This window comes from Diachasmimorpha longicaudata, chromosome 6, assembly GCF_034640455.1.
Source record: "Diachasmimorpha longicaudata isolate KC_UGA_2023 chromosome 6, iyDiaLong2, whole genome shotgun sequence".
NCBI classification, from domain to species: Eukaryota; Metazoa; Arthropoda; class Insecta; order Hymenoptera; family Braconidae; genus Diachasmimorpha; species Diachasmimorpha longicaudata.
The window spans coordinates 2,779,090-2,802,333 of NC_087230.1; the positions used below are offsets into that span (position 1 = coordinate 2,779,090).

The 23,244-nt window shown below is 40.1% G+C and overlaps 3 protein-coding genes across 3 annotated transcripts; all 3 read right to left on the reverse strand.

The window, feature by feature from the left end:
- Positions 1-2,228: 2,228 nt before the first annotated feature.
- On the reverse strand, positions 2,229-6,605 carry LOC135163947 (uncharacterized). Its single transcript, XM_064123853.1, has 4 exons — positions 2,766-6,605; positions 2,679-2,724; positions 2,523-2,536; positions 2,229-2,288 (listed from the first exon to the last, which is right to left on the reverse strand). The coding sequence occupies exons 1-4, from the start codon at positions 6,603-6,605 to the stop codon at positions 2,229-2,231; spliced, it is 3,960 nt and encodes a 1,319-aa protein (XP_063979923.1).
- Positions 6,606-6,680: 75 nt separating this feature from the next.
- Positions 6,681-7,946, reverse strand: LOC135163948 (uncharacterized). The gene has a single exon (XM_064123854.1). It carries the CDS (start codon positions 7,944-7,946, stop codon positions 6,681-6,683), a length of 1,266 nt encoding a protein of 421 aa, XP_063979924.1.
- Positions 7,947-12,217: 4,271 nt separating this feature from the next.
- Positions 12,218-13,286, reverse strand: LOC135163949 (uncharacterized). Its single transcript, XM_064123855.1, has one exon. It carries the CDS (start codon positions 13,247-13,249, stop codon positions 12,218-12,220), a length of 1,032 nt encoding a protein of 343 aa, XP_063979925.1. The 5' UTR covers positions 13,250-13,286.
- Between the last annotated feature and the right edge of the window lie 9,958 nt (positions 13,287-23,244).

The following is a 23,244-nucleotide window of genomic DNA, read 5'->3' on the forward strand; positions in this document are numbered from 1 at the left end:
ACGGGCACGGATTTGGCCACACACCGTTTTTCGCCCATATCTTTGGAAATATCATAGCTAGGAGAATTTGGCTGGCGCCATTGGATTCGTGAGACGATTTCCGATTTTTCTAGGGGTCCGGGAATTGTCCACAGTCGATTTTTTCGTTTTTCGCCTTTTTCCCGGCCCCTGGGCCTCCTAGAGCAATACGGGCACGGATGTGGCCACACACCGTTTTTCGCCCATATCTTTGGAAATATTATAGCTAGGACAATTTGGCTGGCGCCATTCGATTCGTGAGACGATTTCCGATTTTTCTAGGGGTCCGGGAATTTTCGAAAGTCGATTTGTTCGTTTTTCGCGATTTTCTCGGCTCCTGGGCCTCCTAGAGCAAAACGGGCACGGATTTGGCCACACACCGTTTTTCGCCCATATCTTTGGAAATATCATAGCTAGGAGAATTTGGCTGGCGCCATTGGATTCGTGAGACGATTTCCGATTTTTCTAGGGGTCCGGGAATTGTCCACAGTCGATTTTTTCGTTTTTCGCCTTTTTCTCGGCTCCTGGGCCTCCTAGAGCAATACGGGCACGGATTTGGCCACACACCGTTTTTCGCCCATATCTTTGGAAATATCATAGCTAGGACAATTTGGCTGGCGCCATTCGATTCGCGAGACGATTTCCGATTTTACTAGGGTTCCGGGAATTTTCTAAAGTCGATTTTTTCGTTTTTCGCGATTTTCTCGGCTCCTGGGCCTCCTAGAGCAAAACGGGCCCGGATTTGGACTCAGACCGTTTTTCGCCCATATCTTTGGAAATATCATAGCTAGGAGAATTTGGCTGGCGTCATTGGATTCGTGAGACGATTTCCGATTTTTCTAGGGGTCCGGCAATTTTCTGGAGTCGATTTTCTCGTTTTTCGGGATTTTCTCGGCTCCTGGGCCTCCCACAGCAAAACGGGCCCGGATTTGGACTCAGACCGTTTTTCGTCCATAGCTTTGGAAATATCATAGCTAGGAGAATTTGGCTGGCGCCATTGGATTCGTAAGACGATTTTCGATTTTTCTAGGGGTCCGGGAATTGTCCACAGTCGACTTTTTCGTTTTTCGCCTTTTTCTCGGCTCCTGGGCCTCCTAGAGCAATACGGGCACGGATTTGGCCACACACCGTTTTTCGCCCATATCTTTGGAAATATTATGGCTAGGACAATTTGGCTGGCGCCATTCGATTCGTGAGACGATTTCCGATTTTTCTAGGGTTCCGGGAATTTTCTAAAGTCGATTTTTTCGTTTTTCGCGATTTTCTCGGCTCCTGGGCCTCCTAGAGCAAAACGGGCCCTGATTTGGAATCACAATGTTTTTCGCCCATATCTCTGGAAATATCATAGCCATGATAATTTGGCTGGCGCCATTGGCTTCGTGAGACGATTTCCGATTTTTCTAGGGGTCCGGGAATTTTCTAAAGTCGATTTTTTCGTTTTTCGCGATTTTCTCGGCTCCTGGGCCTCCTAGAGCAAAACGGGCAAGGATTTGGCGACACACCGTTTTTCGCCCATATCTGTGGAAATATCATAGCTAGGACAATTTGGCTGGCGCCATTGGATTCGTGAGACGATTTCCGATTTTTCTAGGGGTCCGGGAATTTTCTGAAGTCGATTTTTTCGTTTTTCGCGATTTTCTCGGCTCCTGGGCCTCCTAGAGCAAAACGGGCAAGGATTTGGCGACACACCGTTTTTCGCCCATATCTGTGGAAATATCATAGCTAGGAGAATTTGTCTGGCGCCATTGGATTCGTGAGACGATTTCCGATTTTTCTAGAGGTCCGGGAATTGTCCACAGTCGACTTTTTCGTTTTTCGCCTTTTTCTCAGCTCCTGGGCCTCCTAGAGCAAAACGGGCACGGATTTGGCCACACACCGTTTTTCGCCCATATCTTTGGAAATATCATAGCTAGGACAATTTGCTGGCGCCATTCGATTCGTGAGACGATTTCCGATTTTCCTAGGTGTTTAGTTTGAAAAATAAAATATGATTTTTCTCTCAAACTGTTGGAATGTCGAAAAGGGTTCAGTGTCGTAAATCAGGAATAAAAGATACAAAATCACCTTTTTTCTAAATTTCACTATATTTAAAAACACACACTTATTTTACAATAATATTTTTACTTAAATGGACTGTGAATTGATTTTCAAGTTTTACGGGAGAACGAGTGAAATTATTGAATCAAATCGCGATGTATGACTAGACGATACTAGACTATACCGTCGATGTAGAGAAGGTTCGCACGATAGGAACTCTTAGAGGTAACTAACTAGAGGTGAGAGAAAATGTCAGGTTAAAAGCGGAAATCCGCGCGGACTCAGAAGAAAATTCGGTGTTTTCCAATTGGTTGAGAAAAGTGTATACAAATTGGAATTGGTTAATTACTTTCCGGAAAAAGGTGGGTTGTGATGGCGCGCGGAGAGGGAGAGGGAGTCGTAAGTTGGGACGGGTCTGGGCCTAAAATGTCTGAGTGACCGTAATAAAATAATAAATGAGTAATTACGTTGGAGCAGGGGACTTAGCAAAATTTGGGTTCGAATGACGGTCTATTCAAAAATCCTCAATAAAAGAAGCAAAAATAAATAATTTAAAAATATTATTTGCTTTTACAAAAAGTGGGTTTCCCCCACGTTAAAACTACCCTAAATGCGATGATTACTTCCGCGACGGAACATTCTCCCCTGTTGAGAAGCCATGATCAACATCTGGAATCATCGGTGATCGGAAGAGGGGCCAATTTCCTCACGTTGCGCTGGTATATCCCCTTGGCAGTTTTCACTGTCACTGCCCGGATGATGCCGTCTGTGCCAGCATGGGTGGTGACGACCTTACCTAATGCCCATTGCATTGGAGGCAAGTTGTCGTCCTTGATAATCACCAGAGTACCTTCCTTGATTGGGTGTTCCCCATTTGTCCACTTGGATTTGAGATTGAGCCCGCTGATATATTCTCGATGCCAGCGAGCCCCGAAGTCTTGCTTCAACTTCTGAATATGTTGCCAAGTTGACAGACGAGTGCTTGGAGTTTCCCTGAAGTCTGGACCTCGCAAGGTTGTCAGAGAGTCCCCAATCAGGAAATGGCCAGGAGTTAATGCGATGGGATCGTTTGGATCCGTTGAAAGAGGAGTGAGAGGTCGTGAGTTCAGGACAGCCTCAATCTCGATCACTAATGTATTGAACTCTTGAAACGTGATAAGTTCGTTGGTGACAATCCTTCGCAAGTGATGTTTGAAGGATTTCACTGCAGCTTCCCAGAGTCCACCGAAGTTCGGTGATTGTGCTGGGATGAAGTGCCAGCGGATCGCCTTCGAAGCGGTGAAATGAATAATTTTTCTTTGATGATCCTCGTTCTCCAGAAATTGGTGGATCTCCTTCAGCTCATTATTCGCACCCACAAAATTTGTCCCATTGTCGGAATAGATGTTGCTGCAGGCTCCCCTTCGAGCGATGAAGCGTCGTAAGGCAGCAAGAAATCCTTCAGTGGTAAGATCGCTTACGACTTCCAGGTGGACTGCCTTGACTGCGAGGCATACGAAGACAGCGACGTAAACTTTGATGCGACCCCTGTTGCGTATCTTCTTTTCTTTTATAAAGAAAGGACCACAGTAGTCGATGCCGACGTTGGTGAATGGCCGAGACTCTGTCACTCGAGCTTCAGGTAGATTACCCATGATGTAATCTACAGGTGGTGGCTTGTGTCGAATACATTTGACACAAGAACGAATAATGCGACGAACTGACTGGCGTCCATCTAATAGCCAGAAACGATGACGAACAGCGTACAACGTGGCTTGAGCACCAGCATGTAATTGGAGTCGATGTTCGTGCTGGATGATATGGTCGGATACTGGATGTCTCTTGGGTAGGATGAAGGGGTGACGCTGAGAATAGGGAATGCTAGCATTCATCAAGCGTCCTCCCACTCGTAGCAATCCGTCCTTGTCGATGAAGGGAGATAACCTTGCCAGTTTTGCTAGTGCCGAGGATTTGTGTTTAGTGGTTTGAGGATGTTGGAGTTCTCTGATTGCCGCTGCGAAGTTTTCCAATTGTACCCAGTGCACTATAGCACGGAGAGCGGCTTCCAGTTCATCAACTGTTAGTGGACCTCGACGATACGTTTTAAATTTCGAAGTAAGTTTTAAACAATTCTTGACTCGCAGACAATAAGCAACAACCCGTTGTAATTTGGAGAGTGAAGATGACCAGACATCGACGGGTTGAAGATCAGCTGTTGTAGCTAGGCAGGTTCCCTGGTTGGCTGCTTGAGACTTCCGCAGATCAGGTATTGGCGTTGAAAAGTCCAGTTGAAGATCGGGCCAGTCTCTCTCGCTCCCCTGCAGCCATGTTGGACCGTGAACCCAGAGCGAAGGTTTGATGAATTCTGATGGTGTTTGACCACGAGACACCAAGTCAGCTGGATTATCATGGGTTCTTACGTGTCTCCAATTCTGAATTGCGGTTTTCTGCTGAATCTCTGCTACTCTGTTGCTGACGAAAACTTGGAGCTTGTGGGGTGGTGTGTTCAACCAATGTAGAACCACTGTAGAGTCTGTCCAGTAGAAAATTTCGTCGATATCATAGTGAATGGCCTTCTTGACGTTTGCCACGAGTGTAGTTAAAAGATGGGCTCCACATAGTTCGAGGCGTGGAATAGTTTGCTCTTTAAGAGGAGCAACACGAGATTTGGAACAAAGTAGATTTATTTCCACGTTACCACGAGAATCAGATGACCGGAGATATAGACAGGCTCCATACGCCATTTTGCTTGCGTCGCAAAATCCGTGGAGCTGGATGTTGGTAGCTTCTGGTATCAATGCTCCCCGTGGAAAGGTCGTTTGCTCCAACAATGGTAACTGTTGGTAGAGTTGAAGCCATTCCCTTTGAGGTTCTGCTGGCAGAATGGTGTCCCAATGAATTTTTAATGCCCATAACCTTTGGATGAAAGCTTTGGCGACGATGATCACTGGAGATAGCAGACCCAATGGATCAAATAATTTTGCAGTTTCCGATAAGACCACTCTTTTTGTTATTTGTTGAATATCTGGAGCGATTTTGACGGAATATTTGATCTGATCAGTAGCGGAATCCCAATAGATTCCTAGCGTTTTTAATGTCGTCGAGTCTCTAATCTGCAGGTGTTTGTTGATGTCCTCGGAGGGTAGACCCTGAAGTAGTGTGGGGTCGTTGGATGCCCACTGTCGAAGATTGAAGCAGCCAAGTTTCATTAATTTTTCCAATTCACTTCTAATAATGAGAGCTTCTTCACGGTTCTTTGCTCCTGTGAGTAGGTCATCCACGTATAGGTCTCTCTTCAGGATCATGGCTCCGATGGGGTATTGATGTTGTTCGTCATCAGCTAGTTGATGGAGACATCTAATTGCTAGATATGGTGCTGATGCTAATCCAAACGTTACAGTGTTGAGCTCATATGTCCTCACTGGTCCATCATCGTCGCGCCACAAAATGCGTTGGTATTTACGATCTTCTGGGCGAACGAGAATTTGTCGATACATTTTCTCGATGTCACCCGTCAGAACGTACCGATGAAAGCGGAATCGTGATAACAAGGTGAAGATGTCATCTTGAATAGTTGGACCCACATGAAGAGCATCGTTCAAGGAGAACCCAGTGTTGGTTTTGGCGGATCCATCGAAGACAACCCGTAGTTTGGTTGTGAGACTGCCCTCTTTGAACACCGCGTGATGAGGTAAGTAATATCCGTGATCAACCAGTCGTGATGAATTAATTTCGGTCATGTGTCCGAGATCTATATATTCTCGAATGACAGCGGTATATTGCTTCGCGAGTTGCGGATCTTGATGGAGTTTCCTCTCACAGGATTTGAATCTATTGTAGGCTCGAGATCTCGATATCCCAAGGTGAGAGATATTATCATTGAAGGGAAGAGCAACGATGTATCGTCCTGTCGCGTCTCTACTCACGTGATCCTTGAAATGTTGTTCGCATGTAGTTCCAGTATTATTGGAACGATGGTCCTCTGTAGTCTCCTCAATTTCCCAGAATTTAGTTAAATCGAATTCCAAGGAGTTAGAGCTGGTGAGATGACATGAACGTTGGCGAGAGGATCTAGATGTAGGAGCTCCCCCTCCAATGACCCAGCCAAGAGTGGTCTGCATGAGAAACAAATCAGGCTGACCGTCGGAAGAAATTCGCATTTTTTGAGATCCGAGAAATGAAAGTGTAGTTCCTGTTCCAATCAACATATCAATGGGTGCTGGTTGGTGAAATTCTGGATCAGCAAGTTTCAAACTTGAGGGAATTTTTATTTTATCCCTGTCGAGTGGTTGGCCCGGTACTGTTGTTGATATGCTGGGAACCGTCAAGAATGTGATGGTTCGTTCCTCGTTACTGATTCGCGAACGTATTGTAGCGACGACAAGGTGTTTAGTTGTAGTAGTGACCGTGTTCAGAGCCCGAACTGATGTGGAAAAATCACTTTTCGGTATTCCAAGGGAGGTGGCCAAACTCTCAGTCATAAAGTTGGTTGTGGAACAGGTGTCCAGCAACGCTCGACAATCGATTGGGCTATTATTAATATTTAATACCTTGAGTTTGGCTGTTACCATCAAATCGCAGGTAGAAGAGTTGACTATAAGTGACGTATGACTCGATAGATCAGCTGGGCTCTGCTCCTGGCGTAGTCAGGACTGGTTGGTGGGTGTTGGCGCTGCTCCGGAGGTAGGTAGCTCGCCTGTTGATGGTGGTTCTGACCGATGCAGAAGAGAATGGTGGGGTTGCTGGCAACGTGGACAATTCCTTGAGTTGCAACTATTTACACCGTGGCCTGGAGTGAGACAATTGATGCAAAGAGACAATTTCTTTGCCTCCTTGTAGCGATCCCGCGGTGATAATCCCTTGAACTTTTGACACCTCATAATGTTGTGATTGTCCTTGCACATGGCACATGAAACAACTGTTGGTGAGTTAACCGTCACGAATGCTTGTCTCCGTCCTCGATTGCGCTGGGGTTTTTCATCTCGTGTGGATGGACTTGTCACTGACGAACACTGCGAACGGTTTTCCAGAAATTCAAGCAGACTCGTGTACTTGGGAAGATTGGAGTCTTTAATTCTCAATTCCCAGAGGTAGGTCGTCTCTAGACTGATTTTCGATTGGATCAAATGGATGAGGGGTAGATCCCATTGATCCACTGGCTGCTTCAGATTGTTCAGCGCTCTAATGTGCTGATAAAATGTGTCCACCAGATTGCCAAGTGCCTCTGGTGTGTCCTTTGTTAGCGTAGGATACTCATGCAGCAGTTCCCAATGTCTACGGATGATTTTCCTCGTGTTGTCGAACTTTTTCTTAATGATGTCCAGGGCAGTTTCGTAATTATCATCGGTGTCTCGGAGATACTCAATAGCCTTAGCGGCCCGCCCAGTCAAGAGACTTCGAAGATATTGCAGTTTTCGAGAATTTGATAATCCAGGATACTGATGGATGACATTGTTATAAGTATCCCAGAATGAATGGAAGGCTTCGTATGATCCGTCGAATTTGGCAATATCGAGTTCAGGTAGGCGTAGGAGTGACAGTAAGGATGCGGCCGTATTGACTGAATCCGATTGCACCGAAGCATTATCATTTTCTTGCAGCGGTAGTCGTGCTGGTCGAAGGGATGAGAGTTCGTGGAGGGCCTCACCGGCGACCTCTTCGTATCTTGCTAGTAAATCAAAACGTTGTGGCGTTTCTATGTCTGGGTCCAACTCTTCTAATTCATCCTGGATCTCCTCAAAACGTGTGAAACGTTCTTTCATTCCATCCAGCGCGAATTGGAGTTTCTCTGGTTTACGTTGTTCCAAGGGTAGTGCCACGTATGCTGCCAATGTCGCTTTAAACATCGTTACAGATGCTTTTATATTTCCACGTTGATGCCTAAGCGTCTTAAGTCGGGCTTCAGTTGCCATGATGAGTTGCTTTCACAATAGGAAACACACACAACAAACACTGAGGTAATCAATATTTTTTATGGCAACGATATGCCAGTAAAGCTCAAAAAATGTTCACGCACTCACGAATCACTTGTTCACAGATCCGGCTCGAAGGACCAAAATGTTTAGTTTGAAAAATAAAATATGATTTTTCTCTCAAACTGTTGGAATGTCGAAAAGGGTTCAGTGTCGTAAATCAGGAATAAAAGATACAAAATCACCTTTTTTCTAAATTTCACTATATTTAAAAACACACACTTATTTTACAATAATATTTTTACTTAAATGGACTGTGAATTGATTTTCAAGTTTTACGGGAGAACGAGTGAAATTATTGAATCAAATCGCGATGTATGACTAGACGATACTAGACTATACCGTCGATGTAGAGAAGGTTCGCACGATAGGAACTCTTAGAGGTAACTAACTAGAGGTGAGAGAAAATGTCAGGTTAAAAGCGGAAATCCGCGCGGACTCAGAAGAAAATTCGGTGTTTTCCAATTGGTTGAGAAAAGTGTATACAAATTGGAATTGGTTAATTACTTTCCGGAAAAAGGTGGGTTGTGATGGCGCGCGGAGAGGGAGAGGGAGTCGTAAGTTGGGACGGGTCTGGGCCTAAAATGTCTGAGTGACCGTAAAAAAATAATAAATGAGTAATTACGTTGGAGCAGGGGACTTAGCAAAATTTGGGTTCGAATGACGGTCTATTCAAAAATCCTCAATAAAAGAAGCAAAAATAAATAATTTAAAAATATTATTTGCTTTTACAAAAAGTGGGTTTTCCCCACGTTAAAACTACCCTAAATGCGATGATTACTTCCGCGACGGAACACTAGGGGTCCGGGAATTTTCTAAAGTCGACTTTTTCGTTTTTCGCCTTTTTCTCGGCTCCTGGGCCTCCTAGAGCAATACGGGCACGGATTTGGCCACACACCGTTTTTCGCCCATATCTTTGGAAATATTATAGCTAGGACAATTTGGCTGGCGCCATTCGATTCGTGAGACGATTTCCGATTTTTCTAGGGGTCCGGGAATTTTCTAAAGTCGATTTTTTCGTTTTTCGCGATTTTCTCGGCTCCTGGGCCTCCTAGAGCAAAACGGGCACGGATTTGGCCACACACCGTTTTTCGCCCATATCTTTGGAAATATCATCGCTAGGACAATTTGACTGGCGCCCCTCGAATCGTGAAACGATTTCCGATTTTTCTAGGGGTCCGGGAATTTTCTAAAGTCGATTTTTTCGTTTTTCGCGATTTTCTCGGTTCCTGGGCCTCCTAGAGCAAAACGGGCACGGATTTGGCCACACACCATTTTTCGCCCATATCTTTGGAAATATCATAGCTAGGACAATTTGGCTGGCGCCATTCGATTCGTGAGACGATTTCCGATTTTTCTAGGGGTCCGGCAATTTTCTGGAGTCGATTTTTTCGTTTTTCGCGATTTTCTCGGCTCCTGGGCCTCCTAGAGCAAAACGGGCCCGGATTTGGACTCAGACCGTTTTTCGTCCATATCTTTGGAAATATCATAGCTGGGAGAATTTGGCTGGCGCCATTGGATTCGTGAGATGATTTCCGATGTTTCTAGGGGTCCGGGAATTTTCTGAAGTCGATTTTTTCGTTTTTCGCGATTTTCTCGGCTCCTGGGCCTCCTAGAGCAAAACGGGCACGGATTTGGCCACACACCATTTTTCGTCCACATCTTTGGAAATATCATAGCTAGGAGAATTTGGCTGGCGCCATTGGATTGGTGAGACGATTTCCGATTTTCCTAGGGGCCCGGGAATTTTCTGAAGTCGATTTTTTCGTTTTTCGCGATTTTCTCGGCTCCTGGGCCTCCTAGAGCAATACGGGCACGGATTTGGCCACACACCGTTTTTCGCCCATATCTTTGGAAATATTATAGCTAGGACAATTTGGCTGGCGCCATTCGATTCGTGAGACGATTTCCGATTTTTCTAGGGGTCCGGGAATTTTCTAAAGTCGATTTTTTCGTTTTTCACATTTTTCTCCGCTCCTGGGCCTCCTAGAGCACATCGGGCACTTTTTTTGGCTTTAACTAGACGAAATCTGACATCATATTCGGCTTCAGCACGTCGAATAACCAAGGAAACTGATGCAACATCGTTTTCTTCGCGACCACTGCTCACGAAAAACTCAATCATAGAAGTTGATATTCGGGTTCGATATGATGGTGTTACGTCAAAAATAACAGGGAAACAATGACTCGAATTAATGACGTAACTCTTCCTCCTAATAACTTGTAAGTGTTTGAAAAAGTCACTTCAAGTTAGTAGAGAGGGAACAAATGAATATATTTAAACAAGAATTAAAATCCCAAAAGAGAGGTTAATGAAAGGAGATTTTTATCGAGGTTCTTGGTAAGAACCGTAGGAGAAATGTGGAAAATCTAATAAAAACACAAAACAAATCTTGTTGATAAAATGACTCTAGAGAGTCTATATTTAAGAAAACAAAGATTTTCCACTTACAGATTTGGTTGAAATCCGTTACAATTGTTCGGATCTAACGCTGGATGTTGAGGTAATAAACTGTCACTTGAAGACAGTGCACAAAAGAATTTACCACACTGATAATCGTTTATTACTCAAGTACAGATTATTTCTTGAGGAGTTAAAGAATAAAAAAAAATGTGGACTTGCCACGGAATACAAAACTGACCTCGACTAGGTACAACTATGCTTAATTGCTCTTACTTAACTGAGGAGGGAAAACACGTGGATATGGTTTTATAACCTCGCTTTGAGGGTGTGTCCTTAGATATCAAGAAAATTACGGGCCCAATCGTTACCAACCTTGGAACCCGATTTATATTGTTTCCTACTCTCATCTCGATGCTTCAGGGTTAACTCCAATCCCTCCACATCAGACATTGAAAATGTGGGCGGACTTTTCCTACCCCATTGTACCAATAGGAATTGTTTCGGGAGGTCCCATTTTCTCCTTCCACAATTTTAAAAACTAAATAGAACATTGAAAAAGAAACTAAAATAAAGGAATTTTATCAAGAAGGTTGTTATCGCTTCCTGTTACAAGGTAAATTCTATCAAGAGCCTGGGAAAAAAAGAAACTGAATCTTCCCACTTATTTTAGGCGAAACTTATTATCAAGGAACCAAACGAAAATATAGAGTGTGGATGGGTGTATATTTAACGTGATAAGGATCCTATTCGAGTCCCCAGTCTGCCAACGAATTTCCTCTGATATTTCAACGGAAAAATGATTAGTTAGTTTGCTCATATTCAGTAGGTCCTTATGTGTCCCAAAGTAAACAATGCAACCTGGAGAGCATGATTCCTAGGTTTTGATAACGCGATAAATTCCAAAATGTGATTTCGTGTAGATAGTACACTCGTATGCAGCTGGTTATTACAAATCTTAAGACAAATAATCTAACGTGGGAAACACGATTTCTAAATGTTGATAACGGGACAAATGTTTAAAATGTGTATTTTCGATGGATGTTACACCCCCGCCGTTAGACGGAAGTACGAGTGACAAAAAGAGCGAGAACGACGCAAAAAGAGTTTTACAAATACGACAAAATACAAGACATACGGAGAAAATTTTAATTAGTTAAACTTAATTACTTATTTCTAGTAAGATTGGCTTCTACATTAAGTCCTCTAGAATAAAAGTACTCGACGTTATTTTCATGAAACACGTGAGCACAATCCTGGCATTCCGTCGTCTTCCGGACCTCTACCAGCTGTTCTCCACATCCTGGGCATCTCACGTCAAATGTATGTTTGCAGAGTCGGTGAAGTTTTTCTTCCCTCTCTGCTCCTGCTGGTGCGTGGAGTTTGCAATAGATTCAATACCATTCGTCTATCCAAACTTCATCCTTCCCAGATGCCTTGATACACCAGGCTAACTGGTACTGCTGAATCAGGGGATGGCTTCGTGGTTCCCTCACATTCATTAGATCCTCAATGTTTGGTGACCAATACATCGGTCGGTTGGACGCTGTTGTTGGCCCACTATATTTTTTCGTTGGAAAATTTTTTAATTTTTCCATAAACATTTTTTGTGCAGTTGTCTCTGCGGCTGCTTCCGCTGTTTCTATTGTGGTTTTAGCCGCCTCCTTGGCTATTTCTGCTGTTGTTTCGGCTACTGTTACGGAGGCTTTTGCTGTCACTGCAACGGTTCTTGGTGTTTCCACGGTTGCTACCATTGGCCTGGCCGCATCTTCCAGTGTTTGAATGCGCAGACGAGCACGAATTTCTTCCATTATAATCTGATCAGTTTGCGGTTTAAAGTGTTAATGGGGCGAACTTTTATATCCGCCGTAGAAAATCTGTAATTAGAATGGAGTAATGAGAGCAGCGCAGTGATGGGTTTCTTTTTTTTTTTTTTTTTAACGAAATTGTCTTTTGTCAGGGTTTCTTGTCCTGACTCTTCAGTTGTGAGTTCACATTGTGGATAAATTGGATCTGTCAATTCGGCTGACGCGGATGGAATTTTTGCTAGTTTGATATCACGATCTTCAGCACGTGTATAATTTCGCCGAGATCGTGCCAGGTGTAAAAGAAGGTGTGTAACGGAGTCCCAAATTGCTCCTAGTAAATGAATGGACCATCCGTAAACCAAATGAAGAGTATATCCATGGATGATTGTGTCCACCAGGAGTTTGCATATCCTGATGACCATGAAAATTCCAATAAATCCTGCGCTTATTGCGCCAAACTTAATAAAACGACCCCACGTTCTTTCCCACGCGTTTTCTGCTAGCTTTTCTAACGCATTTTCATCGAATAGATTAAACATTGAGGGTGAGGCATATTGTGTTCCATTTCCTGATACCCTCTGTGCGATTTTGTTCAGCACTGCTGTATTTTCCATTGGAAACATAATTCTATCTCGCATTTTCTCGAGATCCGATTCGGTGTCAATTCCACTGGTTGCCAAATGTTGTGGATTGTGATACTTCCACGTGATTTTTCCATGTGGTTTGATTTCAGCAGGAGGAAGAGTTTCAACTGGTTGCGGCAGCATCTTGAACCATGTGCTACCCAAACGGTAGTATTGTAGTAGTGGTGAATTACATGGTATCTGTGTTGCCTGTGTTACTACGATATGAGTTCGTGGTGTTAAATACGCGGTTTCATTTCCTTGCATTATTGGTAAACGATTATAACATTCATTCGTTTTTCTTATTTTTAATTCTTTAGGAATACATTCAATGATGTGTACAACTTCACCTGCTACTACCGCCATGTAACCTGGACCTTTCATGTATCTATATGCAAATTCATCTGGCATAATGGAGGCAATTGCTAAACTGTTTTTCAAAACTTCCCGTTCCAAGTTACAGTGGTGGTGCATTACGTCTCGATACAAATTGTTCATCTGAGTTCTAATAAATCTTTCAACGTAAATGAATTTAGCATTTACGTACATGAATAAGTCCATATTATCTGTATTAAAATCTATCGCAATATTTTGATTTAATGGTTCAGTATTATTTGATTCAATTATAAAAAGTTTAGGATATTCTGTTACGACTAACCTTATACCACAGGCATAATCTGTACCTTGTTTGGATAAAGTGAAACTAGTATCTTTTAACTGAACTGTATACAAAATATCGTTCTTAGTGACAGTCTTGTGGGCTAAGCCCTGAAAAACTAAACTGAAAAAGTGTTTATTACACCAAGGTGTTCTAGGCAAGGGTTCCCAAAATGTATAACCCCCTTTAGGATCGATACCTGTCCATCCATCCTGTCCTGTCCATCCATCCTGTCCTGTCCATCCATCCTGTCCTGTCCATCCATCCTGTCCTGTCCATCCATCCTGTCCTGTCCATCCATCCTGTCCTGTTCCATCTTTCAAATTATAAGAATATCCTGAGGGTAGATAAATTCTGTTCTTATCTACTCCTACCCTTATGGTATGTGATCTTAGAGAGATTCGGACTACACCCATTACAACAACATTCTCGTATGAATCGAAGGGATCTGAATAATCAGTCCCATGGCAAGACCCGGAATTTGTTGCTTTACCAGCCAGAGTAATACTTCGAGTTGTTGTTGCATTGGATTGAAGTCTATCAATCAATGCATTCCCTATCTGTAGGGTGCCATGATCATGGGCAATCTGGCATTGTTCATGCGAAATTGGATAAATATATTCCATATATGCATTATTCACTATTGAGACATGGGAGTTCATGCCACAATAGTGTATTGAGCGATAGTGAGATTGACTTATTTCAATTTTACATTGAATTATTTTTGTATGTGCATATTTATTTGTTTGTATAACGATAATATTTGTTTGGGACGTGACCGATTCTTCGTCCTCAATTTCACAATTATCAACATCAAGTAGTGAAATTGTTGTAATATTTAATGTATTCGAACGACAATCGTAACCGATTATTGCAGACACACAGTTCCATAACACTGTCAGTATCAAAATTCTAAAGATAATCATGATCTGTAAACAGAGAGGAAAAGAAAATTAATTGAAAGAAAAAAAAAATTAAAATGTCTTCAAATACACAAAAGAAGTTATGGTTTATAATCTGAATCTGAATCACTAGAGTCCATTCTATTTGGTTTTTTAGGTTTCTTTTTATTTTGTTTTTTAATTTCCAAAATTTTACTGATTTTTAACCTATTTGGATGAACTACTTTAGGTTTGTTTTTGTATAAAATCTTTACATTTCCATCCGGAAGGACTTCTAGAATTTGAAAGGGACCATCATATTGATCTCCCAGTTTACCTGGTTTAGGTCCACTCAACAAAAAGACATTATTTCCCACTTGAAAATAGACGGGGTTGATCTTTTGATCATAATAATGTTTTGACCGATATTTTGAATTTACTAAATTTTCGTGAGCCAGTTTACGTATTTCAATTAATCGTTTAACAAGATTCTCAATATAATTATCATATGTAGGCAATTTCTCTAAATCATGCAACGGTTCTTCTGATGGAAGCCGTGCACTTTTACCAAATACCAATTCATATGGTGTGAATTTTGTGCCTTCATGAACACAAGTATTATAGCATAACATTGCAAGATCAATCCATTGATCCCATTCTGAATCCTTATTGGCATATTGCTTTAAATATTCACCCAGTACATGGTGTGAACGTTCTAGCGATCCTTTCGATTCTGGATGAAACGCTGTTGTCTGTAGTTTTTTTATTTTGAATCTTTTATTGATTCTTTGCATCATGGCGCTAATAAAATTTCGACCTTGATCGGTTAGACATACCTTTGGAGAACCGAAGATACAAATGAAACGCTTAATGAAAGCATCTCCTACCGTTTCTGCTTTTTGATTTCCTAACGGAATTGCCAATGAAAATTTCGACAATTGGTCTTGGATTGTTAGGATGAATTCATTATTATTAGTGGTTTTTTTGTAAAGGACCGACAATATCCATAGCGATTTTTTCAAAAACTGATCCTGGTGTGTCTGTAATAAGCATCGGTTGCTTCCTTTTTACGCGAACTAATTTTTTTAATTGGCATTCTGCACATTGTTGAATTCTACACTGAATATCTCGTTTCATATTTTCCCAATAGTAATCTTGTTTGATTCTATTATAGGTTTTAGATACACCCTTGTGTCCTCCTATAGGAGAACAGTGATTCTCAAAAAAAATTCTATCTCTTTTTTCAATAGGCACGTCTTTGCGAGTTCCTAAACAAATAATGAATTTAATTTTTCTATTTTTAAAAATTTCTTCGATTAAAATTGAAATTTCTGACCAAGGAATGTTTGCAACGAAACTTGAGTATGAAATTGAAATTGAATGAATTTTATTTTTAATCAAAATTTCTTTCAAGTTATTCAAACTATCTGTTAAATACTTGTGCACAGTGAGATTGGATTCCCCACTCGACCCTTTAATAATTGAGGCAAAATGAAATTTTTTTCCAATCTTTTGTTTATAAATGCCACCCAAACTTGTGGCTTTAATAAAAGGTAATTTATTCAATTTTTTGAATTCTTTTGAACCATCATCCAGAGGTTCACCCTCTTCCGAGAGGAAGTATAATACATTATCTTTACGATAAGTAATTAAATCTTTTGAAGATGTGATGACGGATTCCTTTTTGGAATGATCGATAATTGAATCATCCGAATCTAGTCCTGAATTATCACTATCTTCACTATCAACGAGAGATGAGTCATCCAATTTTTCCTCATCATTTTCCTTTTTTTTATTACCAATTTTGCCATTAGCCTTAATTGCTTGCTTTGGCGGTCTGCCTCTTTTTCTTTTTGGTTTTGAAAAACCCAGTGGCATTTTTAATTCCTCAATTTTCGAATTTTTATTCTTTTTAATTGGGATTTTATTGTATGCATTATTATTTAACGAACTTCCATCGTTCGATTCATTAAGAATATCAAGAATTTCTTGTAATTCAGGATCAAGAGGTTCTTCAATCCTCTTTGATTGTGCCCGAGTAGTTACGTTTACCGGTTCAACACGATTACGTGATAACGCGTCAGCATTTAAATTTATTTTTCCCGATTTGTATTGTATATCATAATCATATTCAGCCAATTTCAATCTCCATTTCAAAATGCGAGTATTAGCTTCTTTTGCAGATCTAAACCAAACTAATGGTTTATGATCCGTAACTACCGTGAATTTTTGCCCATAAACATAGGGTCTGAAATTTTTCACTCCTTCAATTATTGCTAGAGCTTCTTTTTCATAGGTTTCATAACGTGATTCTGCGCCCCTTAAAACTCGAGAATAAAAAGCAATAGGCTTATCTTTACCTACTTCTCCTTGGGAAAGAACTGCGCCAATGGCAATGCCTGATGCGTCAGTTGTTATTATAAAAGGTTTAGCAAAATCAGGATATTGTAAAATAGGAGCTGTACATAAAGCTTCCTTTAGTGTCTCAAAAGCTGCGTTAGCTTCTAGAGACCAAACAAATTCTACATCATTTTCGAGTAAACGAGTTAAAGGTTTTGCTATTTTCGAAAAATTTTTAATAGAACGTCTATAATAACCCGTCAAACCTAGAAAGGAACGGATATTCTTTTGCTTTTTTGGAATTGGAAAATCGCTAACAGCTGTTAATTTCGAAGGGTCAGGTTTTAACCCTTCCTTGCTAATTATGTGACCCAAATAATTTACTTCCGGACGCAAAAATTCACATTTGTCCGGTTGTAATTGTAGATTTGCTTTCCTTAAACGCTGCATGAGATCTGTTATACGTTCCTCATGTTCTTCAAGACTTTTCGCAAACACAATGATATCGTCAAGGTAAACAAACATTGACGTACCTTGTAGTCCAGACAACATCGTATCCATTAATCTTTGGAATGTTGCTGGAGCATTTTTCAACCCAAAAGGCATTCGGTTAAATTCCCAATGACCTTTAGGTGTTGAGAATGCAGTTTTATGGTTATCCTTTGGATCCATCTCAATTTGATGGTATCCGGATGCCAGATCAAAAATTGAAAAATACATAGATCCTCCGAATTGATCAAGAATGTCTGTGATATTAGGAAGTGGATAAGCATCAGTAACTGTTTTTTTATTTAATTGTCTAAAGTCAATTACTATTCGCCATTTTTTGTTACCCTTTGAATCGGGTTTCTTCGGAACTACCCAAACAGGACTGTTGTATGGAAATTCTGATTTTTTTATGATTCCTGTTTCAAACAATTGTTCAATTTGCTTTTCAACCTCTTGTTTAGTAGAATGAGGTAAGCGATATTGCTTAGATGATACAGGAATATCATCTTTAATAGGGATTTTATGCTGGTAAAGTTTAGTTGAGCCTAGTGGTTCACCAGGTATGTGAAAACGATCTGAATATGTTTTAATTAAATGTTCTACATGTTTTCTTTCTTTATCACCGAGATGATCAAGTCTTAATAATTTTGTTATTTGATCGAATCGATCCTTAATTTCCACTTTTTCTATGTGATTTACAATCTTTTTTATGTTATCAGGGATGTTTTTATTATCCATATTATTCACCTGTTCTTGATCATAGGGTTCTTGTATTTTTTCACACTCACGTATTATTAAAGTGGGTATTTTTACTCCAACTTCTTCATATGTGGTGTTATAGATACGCATGTATGCGCGACCATTTATATTTCGCACTAAACAGTCACCTGCGTAAATTCCTTTACTAATTTTTAAACGTGGTATATAGCCTTCTCTAATTTCATTATTTTTTACTTTAATGAAAAACGCAGACTCGCTACGCGGAGCTATATATTTGACATCAGGTTCAAACTTATCATTTTCCTCGAATGGATATTTTTTTCCATTTACTTTTAATATTCTGTTCGCAAAGTCAATTTTTGCTCCTGTCGTTTGAAAAAAATTAGATCCCAATAATCCTCCATATGGAATATGTATATTGTCCGGGACTACGTGAAATAACGTGATTTTTCCCAAAACCTCCATTTTCATACTCCCGAGAGTTAATACCGGAATTTCGGAAATTCCGTGTAATTCAATTATATTTGATTTATCAATGTTTATCTCTTTTTCCACGTATTTATTTTTTATTAGATTCGGCGAGGCTCCCGAATCAAGCATTAATTCAATTTTATCGTTGTTATCATTAGATCCGATTCTAATGAACGGTATATCCTCGTTACTTTTAAATTTTACGGAAATTACTGGGAGTCGTCTTCTGACTCCGCTTCCTGGACACTTATTACTGGACGCTGGGTTTCCACATCTTTCCTCGCGCCCGATTGGAAAGACGATTTTTGGTTTCCCGGTTTTATTTGGGCTAAAGCTTGACAGTTCGACATAATGTGCCCTTCTTCGTTACAATAATGACATGTTACTTGATTTTTACTCCTGAATTTTGAACGACTCGAGCCGCCTCTGCACCTATCTGCAGTATGTCCAAAATTGTCGCATAATTGACATTTTGTCCTATTTATTTCTGTGCTTTTATTCAACAGAAAGCAAGTCTTTGCTGTGTGGTTATTTTTATGGCAAATTTGGCAAGTCATATTGTTTGAATTTTGATTTTTATTACGAATGAAACACGTTTGTGCGGAATGACCTCGTTTATTGCAAAGTTGACAAGTACTTGATTGGAAATTATGTTGATTTATTCCATAATTATTTCGATGATTAAAATTTTGATTTATGTTTCTTTGATTATTGATTTGATTCGGATTAAACGATTTTTGTTTATGACGCGGATCAAAACTTTTATTCTTGATTTCAGCATTATTTTTAACAAATTTAACCGGTTTTTCAGGAATTGTGGGTTTTTTAAATTCATGATCTCTACTGTTTTCTCTCCTTAATTCATTTTTCGCGACTAACTTGCGCTCGATCTCGATTGCCAAGTCGTATGCCTGATTCATTGTTGCGCACGGTGGCATGCGCTGGTCGATTTCCGGTTTCAAACCTTGTAAAAAACATTGTCTAATGTTCTCGTCGACTCTATCTTTATAATATTTAAGTTGATCATCGTTATGATCCGGATTTTTTATTTTAAAGAGTTTGACGATTTCGCGGCCTTTTTTCCTCAACTTATTCGCGAATACCATTATCGAATCTGTATTTTTTTGAAATAGCGATCCTAACTCTCCTTCTAATTGAAATTCCGTTTTTGTGGGTGTATAAATGGTTTTCAAATCCCGAATCAAATCGTTAATTTTCGTATATCTTTTGGCACTCAATGAGTCTTTAACGGATTGGCTTAAGTATTTCATTTGAATTAATTTTGTCAAATTTTCTTCCGCTTGGGCGGGAAGCATTTCTCTTGCTTCGTCAATGTTAATAATAAAGTCGTATAGATCCTCAGGTTTCCCTGCAAATACGGCAATACAGGAAACCGCATCTTTAAGTGAAATTAATTGATTGACCCCTAATGTAGCCATTGTCTCACGGATATTTATTTCGTGGTTTGTTGTTTGATCCCGATTTTGATTGTTTTTTAAATTTAATTTTTTAAATGCTGATATTTCGTGTGGATTGACGTCTGAATCAAAGCTTTGTTCAGATTCCACTGAAATATCGCTCAAAATGTTGTGTGATTCAGAAGGTTCAACTTCTACGCGAAATGATTCACCAAAGCCTGAATCTAAAGTTTTATTATAATGTTTATACGGACGCGGTGGTGGAACAGTATCCGGTACAATTTTTCCACTTCTTAATTTTTTTGTATTTTCACTTGAGGTAGACGGCGCGGGTGGATTATTTTCAGACATTTGCCGACATGTCTAAATTAATATTATTTTATTTTTACTATATTTTCCAATTTTTAAGTCAATAAAACCAATATAATTGAATTATCCCCAATATGATTCGAGAGATTTGGCTTAGGACGAGCCCCCACTTTTGTTACGTCAAAAATAACAGGGAAACAATGACTCGAATCAATGACGTAACTCTTCCTCCTAATAACTTGTAAGTGTTTGAAAAAGTCACTTCAAATTAGTAGAGAGGGAACAAATGAATATATTTAAACAAGAATTTAAATCCCAAAAGAGAGGTTAAAGAAAGGAAATTTTTATCGAGGTTCTTGGTAAGAACCGTAGGAGAAATATGGAAAATATAATAAAAACACAAAACAAAATCTTGTTAATAAAATGACTCTAGAGAGTCTATATTTAAGAAAACAAAGAGTTTCCACTTACAGATTTGGTTGAAATCCGTTACAATTGTTCGGATCTAACGCTGGATGTTGAGGTATAAAACTGTCACTTGAAGACAGTGTACAAAAGAATTTTCACACACACACAAGAATTTATCACACTGATAATTGTTTAATACTCAAGTACCGATTATTTCTTGAGGAGTTAAGGGATAAAAATGTGGACTTGCCACGGAATACAAAACTGATCTCGACTAGGTACAACTATGCTTAATTGCTCTTACTTAACTGAGGAGGAAAAACACGGGGATATGGTTTTATAACCTCGCTCTGAGGGTGTGTCCTTAGATATGAAGAAAATTGCGGGCCCAATCGTTACCAATCTTGGAACCCGATTTGTATGGTTTCCTACTCTAATCTCGATGCTTCAGGGTTAACTCCAATCCCTCCACATCAGACATTGAAAATGTGGGCGGACTTTTCCTACCCCATTGTGCCAATAGGAATTGTTTCGGGAAGTCCCATTTTCTCCTTCCACAATTTTAAATACTAAATAGAACATTGAAAAAGAAACTAAAATAAAAGAATTTTATCAAGAAGGTTGTTATCGCTTCCTGTTACAAGGTAAATTCTATCAAGAGCCTGGGAAAAAAAGAAACTGAATCTTCCCACTTATTTTAGGCGAAACTTATTATCAAGGAACCAAAAGATAATATAGAGCGTGGATGGGTGTATATTTAACGTGATAAGGACCCTATTCGAGTCCCCAGTCTGCCAAGGAATTTCCTCTGATATTTCAACGGAAAAATGATTAGTTAGTTTGCTCATATGCAGTAGGTCCTTATGTGTCCCAAAGTAAACAATGCAACCTGGAGAGCATGATTCCTAGGTTTTGATAACGAGGTAAATTCCAAAAGGTGATTTCGTATAGATAGTACACTCGTATGCAGCTGACTATTACAAATCTTAAGACAAATAATCTAACGTGGGAAACACGATTTCTAAATGTTGATAACGGGACAAATGTTTAAAATGTGTATTTTCGACGGATGTTACAATGAAAAGACCAGGATACCATGCAATCATTACCGGTGAACAAATATCATTTGTAAAATGCATAGCAGTACCCGTCAAACTTCGACGAACTGACGAATGTTCTTTAGAAATTCCAGTAACCTACAACAATAAAAGTTATTTCCTGACAGGGATATCGAGAATGCTAATACGTAGAGGAACATTGATCGATTGTCACTCGGTTGTACCTACAACATTCTTCCTTGATGAATCATGGTACACTATGAACCCAGAATTGATGAAAGCCCCAGCACCCTTGACTCTTAACCCATTAAAACCCATTAAATGGGAGTACGAAAAAATCGGAAATTTGGGTACAAGCGGAATATATAAGGAGGAGGACATGGAGAAACTACGCGATAGATTCCTAACAAAAGCCGAAACGCCAGCTGTAATGAGCAATATGATTCGAGCTGCCAATGGTAATCCATTACCCAGTGGTACAATCTCCATGAGAAATTTCCTGGATGGAGACATGTTGGAAGAAATCAGCCAATCTGCAGCTCAAAAGGCCTGGGACAGTCTAAAGACCTTTGGAAACATAGTATCAATCCTCATCGGCATTGTAACGATAATCCAAATCATCATCGGAGTCATCAACGTGATTATTCATGGCTTCACTCTACACGATGCGTTCGGATGTAACTTTCGTATAATCGGTGCCTGTTGTGGATCAATAACTCACTACCTATTATACAAATCACGACAACACCGGAAAAATAATTCAGATGAATCAATCTATACAGCTATGAAATTATTTCGAAAAATCCCCGAACAAGAAGAACTTACTTCAGTAGTACTAGAAGAACCGAAAACCTCTCGACAAAGCGTTATTGATCCGGCAGTCCTAGCTAAAGCACGAGTGACAGTCCAAACAACATAAATTCAAGGGTACAATATACCTATGCAAACTTCTCTCTGCTTTCTATCCAGCTACGTCAATATGTGATGTCAAAATGCATATGTGAAGTCAATATCATGGTCTCTCTGTCTGAAATTGTCTGGCGACTTATAAATAACCCTAGTTTCACCTTTCCAGTACGATCGAAAGCGACACGCAGCATAGAAAAGAATCGCCGTGATAGCCATGAGTTTACGAGATGCTGCATTCAGATTTCTACCTCTTTTCCAAAAAACAAACGGAAAACTTGACGACACAGACACATCCCCACTAGAAACGTCATCCAAAATTAGAATTCCAGAACATTCTATAAAAAAGACACGAAAAAGAGGCAAGCGTCGGAATGGTAGACGTAATAATGTCATTAAGAACACAAATGCGAACACACACAAGAAAGTTCAACAAAATATCACAACACTCAGTACTGTAACAACTCAGCCACAAAATATAAGCACAGGAACACTCAACACTACCTCCACATCGAGTCCTACAACTACCGTATCAGCATCAAAAATCACATCACCACTCACTTATACGTCACCTGACCTTAGTCCGACTAACTCAAAAAACAACGAGGACTTTACAGGGAAGCTGAGAATTATCGACTACGTTCTCCCGGAACGGTCAGTTTGGTTAATAGACATCAAAGACCCAAGATATAACGTCTACTTCGGCATCGAAGACCAACGACTACCGACAAACCGATCAGAACCAAAC

Bases quoted from the DNA above. Each gene is read 5' to 3' on its own strand.
- LOC135163947 (XM_064123853.1), bottom strand. From the start codon at position 6,605: ATGGTAACAGCCAAACTCAAGGTATTAAATATTAATAATAGCCCAATC. The intron at 2,725-2,765 runs GTGAGGAAATTG...CGATGATTCCAG, and splicing joins AGGGGATATACCAGCGCAAC to ATGTTGATCATGGCTTCTCA.
- LOC135163948 (XM_064123854.1), bottom strand. From the start codon at position 7,946: ATGGCAACTGAAGCCCGACTTAAGACGCTTAGGCATCAACGTGGAAAT.
- LOC135163949 (XM_064123855.1), bottom strand. From the start codon at position 13,249: ATGCCAGATGAATTTGCATATAGATACATGAAAGGTCCAGGTTACATG.